Consider the following 5,000-nt stretch of genomic DNA (forward strand, 5'->3'; position numbering starts at 1 on the left):
TTATTACTTCATCCCATTTTGAGTGTTGATCTCTTATCACTACTCTCATTTTTCTTTCTTGCAAAAAGTCTTCCATCCAATTTAGCAGTTTGCCCTGTATTCCTCCTTCAGTTTCTAATTTCTTAAGCAACTTCTTATGTGGTACTTTGTCAAAAGCTTTTTTTAGGTCTAGAAATGCACAATCAGCCCATCCATCTCTTTCTTGTATTATATCTATTAGTCTTGAATAGAAACATATTAAATTGGTGACGCATGATCGTCCTTGTCTGAATCCAAATTGCCTTGGATTGAGCACATTGTTTTTTTCTAAATATTTTACCCATCTATTTTTGACAATTCTTTCACAAATTTTTGCTATTGTACTTGTTAGAGAGACTGGCCTATAGTTGTTAGGGTCTTCTTTATTTCCTCCTTTATATATAGGTACTATATTTGTTTTTTTCCAATCTTCTGGAACTTTACCTTCTTTCAAGGAACTGTTTATTATGCTATGTATTATGTCTGCTAGTTCATTCCTGCATTCTTTCAAAATCCAGTTTGCTATTTCATCTGGTCCATGTGATTTTCTGACATCAAGATTACTCAAGTGGTTCAATATTTCATTCTTTGTTACTTCTATTTCTTTCATAGGGGGGACTTTCTCTTTCCATTCGATCTCTTCAGGTTGTATGTTCTCCCTTGTAAACACCGATTTAAAATGTTTGTTCATAATTTCCGCCATTTCCATTTCCTCTGTGTATTCAACTCCTCCTTGTCTTAATTTCTCCAAATCTTGTTTGTTTTTCAGTTTGTTGTTTACAAATCTGTAGAATAGTTTTGGTTGATCTTTACACTTTTCTATGACATCTTTTTCATATTTTCTCTTTTCCTCTCTGCACGCTTGTACATATTCATTTCTATAACAAGTATATATTTTCCATTTTTCTGGTCTTCTGTTTTTCTTCTATTTGGTCCAAGCTTTGTCTCTTTTGTCTTTTATCTCCCTACAACTTTTGTTGTACCAGCATTTTACATATTCTTTTTCTTGTTTTTGTCTTGGGACATACTTTTCTACTCCTTTTTTATAGATTTTTGTCAAAATATTCCATTTCTCTTCTACTGTTGTATCTTCTTTGTGTATTCTTTCCCAGTTTTCATTTTGGAAGAATTCTCTTATTTTATCAAAATTTGTTTTTTCATACATCAATCTTCCTTTTCTATATTGTTCATTTCTTTTCATGTATTTTTTCTCATTTAGTTCTAGTTCTATCAATATGTGGTCACTTTTGCTTATTGGTGCCTGGTATTCTATCTTTTCCACTATTTTAGGTTCTGATGTGATTATTAGGTCTAGTCTCGATGGTTCTTCTACATTTCTATACCTAGTGTTCTCTTGGATCCATTGTGTCATTGTGTGGTCAATAATCATCTCAAGTAGTACACTTCCCCATGAGTCTTCTCCACCATTTACGGTAATCTCTTCCCAGCATATTTCTTTGCAATTATAGTCGCCCATCATAACTATTCTTCCTCCATCTTCCATTATCTCGTTTAGTGTTACTCTTGTGTCTTCTAACATGCTTTTATGTTCACTCTCTTCCCATGAGGCTGTTTTTGGGTGCACATAGTTTATTACAAAATTTCTGCTCTTCTTATCTCTATCTTCTATTTCTATCATTATCATCTCTACTCTATTGTTCCCATATGTGACTCTCTTCACGTTTATATCCTTCTTAGTCAGGAACATAACTCCACCCCCTTGTTTTATCTTTCTGTTTCTAATCCAATAATTATATGCATTGTGTCCTATGCTGTTGGGTGGTAGTGGGCCTTTTAATTTTGTCTCAACAATTCCCATTATGTCCGGATCTTTTTCTTTCAGATATTTGTTCAGTTCATTCAGTCCTGTTATTAATCCATCTATATTTGTGTAGGATACTCTTAACTTTCTGTTATTTCCATTGTATTCTCTGTTTCTTTTGTGTTTCTCTCTTTTATGTTCCATTTCTTCAATTTCATATTCACTACTCTCCAGTAGAATTCTTGTTTTTCTGTCTCCGTTCTGGCCTCGTTTTTTTCTTAGCTTCATGTCTATTCCTTATTTCCTCCTCTCTTTCCTCTTTATTCATTTCCCTTTTTATCCATACCTTTTTATATTGTTCACTTGTTGTTAGTTTCCCTGTTTTGGATAAGATATTCTCAGCCGTAGTTTGTGACCTGAATTTAATCTTAATTGGTCTGGTCTTGTCTGTACTATATTTCCCGAGCCTGAATTTCTCTTCGATTTGTTTCATTATTTCTGGTTCATCTTCCTGAACTAATTCTAGTAAATTTCTTACTTTTTCATTTTCCTCTTTGATTCTTGTGGTTCTATCTGGGTTATGTTTCTCTTCCATTCCTAATATAATTATACATTTCTTTCTGTCTGCTAAGTCTCTTACTATATTCTCCTTCTGTCTCATCACTTTAATAACTGAGTCTTCTGTTTGTTCATTCATTTGCTGTCTGATTATGTCAGTGAATGCAACTTTGATATTTTCTTGGATTTTTTTCCAACCCTCCTTGTTCTCATTATTATTCTCATTTAAGAATTTATTCTCTTCTTTTACTTCTTTTAACTGTTTTTAATCCTTCAATTTCCTTAGTTAAGTTTTTGTTCGCCTTCTCTAGTTCTTCCAATTTTTCAACTCTCTGCACAATGTTGTTAACGTGACCGAACTTAAATTCCCAGTGCTCGATCATCTTATTGAGTTTCTCTTCTAGTCTTGTTAATCGGGAGGGGGGGGGTTGTGTCCCCCCCCCCCTCTTTAAATCCCTGGAAAATATTCTCATCATCTTCTACTGTATTGCTCTTATCTATACTTCTAAACTTTACATGTTTTTTATACATTTCATAATCGCTAAATTGGTCCGGACCTCGGTTGTTTAGATTTCGTCTCCCTGCCTGGGCCAAGTCCTCACCTTCCTCATTTCCTTCCATTTCCCTCAGTGATCCTTCCCCTTCTCCTTTTTCCTTACTTTCCCTACACCACGAGCAATTTCCCCCCACCCTGTAAATACAATAGGTACTTCCTTTGCTTTGGGATCCACGAAATTTCACTTTTTCTTCAGAACGTCGTCTATGCCGTCCGTTCGTTGAAGTGTGTGGGTGTATGTGTGTATTATGTGTGTGTGTGTGTGTGTGTGTGTGTGTGTGTGTGTGTGTGTGTGTGTGTGTGTGTGTGTGTGTGTGTGTGTGTGTGTGTGTGTGTGTGTGTGTGTGTGTGTGTGTGTGTGTGTGTGTGTGTGTGTGTGTGTGTGTGTGTGTGTGTGTGTGTGTGTGTGTGTGTGTGTGTGTGTGTGTGTGTGTGTGTGTATGAGAAAGAGAGAGATCCTGACTTACCCTCTTGTAGTAATCAATATAACTGACGGATTCCCCCTTGAGGTCAAACTTGGAGAGCGCCGTGAGCTGCCAGGCAATGTCGTCGATTCGGTAAGTCTTCTGGTTGTACGTTGTCATAACGACACATCCCAACAACTGCCGCTGTGCCTCGCCGCGCTGAGAAATGAAAAGTGAGTTACAGTTCGCGAACGCGGGCTCGATGTTCAACATTTCGTATCCACCTGAAGGTCACTCTCAGAGAGAATGTACATTGATGTGGCCATTATATAGGGACAGAATTTAGAATACACATATAATCATAAATATATACATACACATACATATACATATACATATACATATACATATACATATACATATATATATATATATACATATACATATATATACACATATATGCACATACACATACACATATACATGCACACACATGCATATACACATACACATACTCATACATATATATATATATATATATATATATATATACACATATATAGATACATATACATATACATATACATATACATATACAAATACATATAACACGCTTTTAGAGAAAACTGGGTGCGAGAAAGACTTGGGAGTTCTAGTGAGTCCGGACCTTAAAAGCAGGAAACAGTGCATTAGCGCAAGGAATAAAGCTAACAGACCATTAGGTTTCATTGCTAGAACGGTCATGAATAGAAGTGCAGAGGTAATTATCAAACTCTATCTAGCGATAGTTAGACCCATCCTTGACTATGCGGTACAGTTTTGGTCTCCGTCCTACAGAATGGACATCAATTAACTAGAATCAGTACAGAGAAGAATGACCAAAATGATACATGGACTCAGAAATTTGCCTTATGAAGAGAGGCTTAGGCACCTTAACTTACACTCTCTGGAAAGACGCAGAGTGCGGGGTGATCTAATGGAGATGTTCAAGTGGATCAAAGGCTTTAACAAGAGTGATGCAAACAAGGTTATCATATTAAAACAATAGGGCAGGACTCGCAGTAATGGATATAAACTGGACAAATTTAGATTTAAGAAGGAAATAGGCAAGAATTGGTTTACTAATAGGGTGGTCGACGAATGGAATAAACTTAGTAACCATGTAGTAAGCGCTGAAACTATCAGTTGTTTTAAGAAACGATTAGACAACTTTATGGATGAGGATGGCAGGTGGTGATGGATGCGGAGCTGCCTAGTGTAGGCCTTATGGTCTTTTGCAGTCTCCTTCATTCTTATGTTCTTATGTTCTTATATACACATATATGCACTTACACTTACACATATATATGCACACACATGTATATACACATACACATACTCATAGACACACACGCGCACACACATATATATATATATATATACATATATATATATATATATATATATATATATATATATATATATATATATATGTACATACACATACACCTATACATACACACACACATGCATATACACATACATATACACACACATACATAAGCACAAACACACACGTACACAAACACACACACATGCACATGCACATGCACACGGGGAGGAGGGTTAAATGTATGTTTATGTGTGTAAGTATACGTATATGTGTATGCATGTGTATATGTATATGTGTATGTCTATGTATATATATATACATATGTGTGTG

At 35.5% G+C, this 5,000-nt stretch overlaps 1 protein-coding gene across 1 annotated transcript in view; it reads right to left on the reverse strand.

Moving 5' to 3' along the window:
* Positions 1–5,000, reverse strand: part of LOC143018925 (piwi-like protein Siwi) — a 73,950-nt gene that overhangs the window by 55,534 nt on the left and 13,416 nt on the right. Inside the window, exon 6 of the mRNA XM_076174511.1 lies at positions 3,362–3,517. Coding sequence (XP_076030626.1) covers positions 3,362–3,517 — 156 coding nt within the window. The remainder of the gene's footprint in view (positions 1–3,361; positions 3,518–5,000) is intronic.

This window comes from Oratosquilla oratoria, chromosome 36, assembly GCF_046742065.1.
Source record: "Oratosquilla oratoria isolate Oo_2021 chromosome 36, ASM4674206v1, whole genome shotgun sequence".
Classification (NCBI taxonomy): domain Eukaryota; kingdom Metazoa; phylum Arthropoda; class Malacostraca; order Stomatopoda; family Squillidae; genus Oratosquilla; species Oratosquilla oratoria.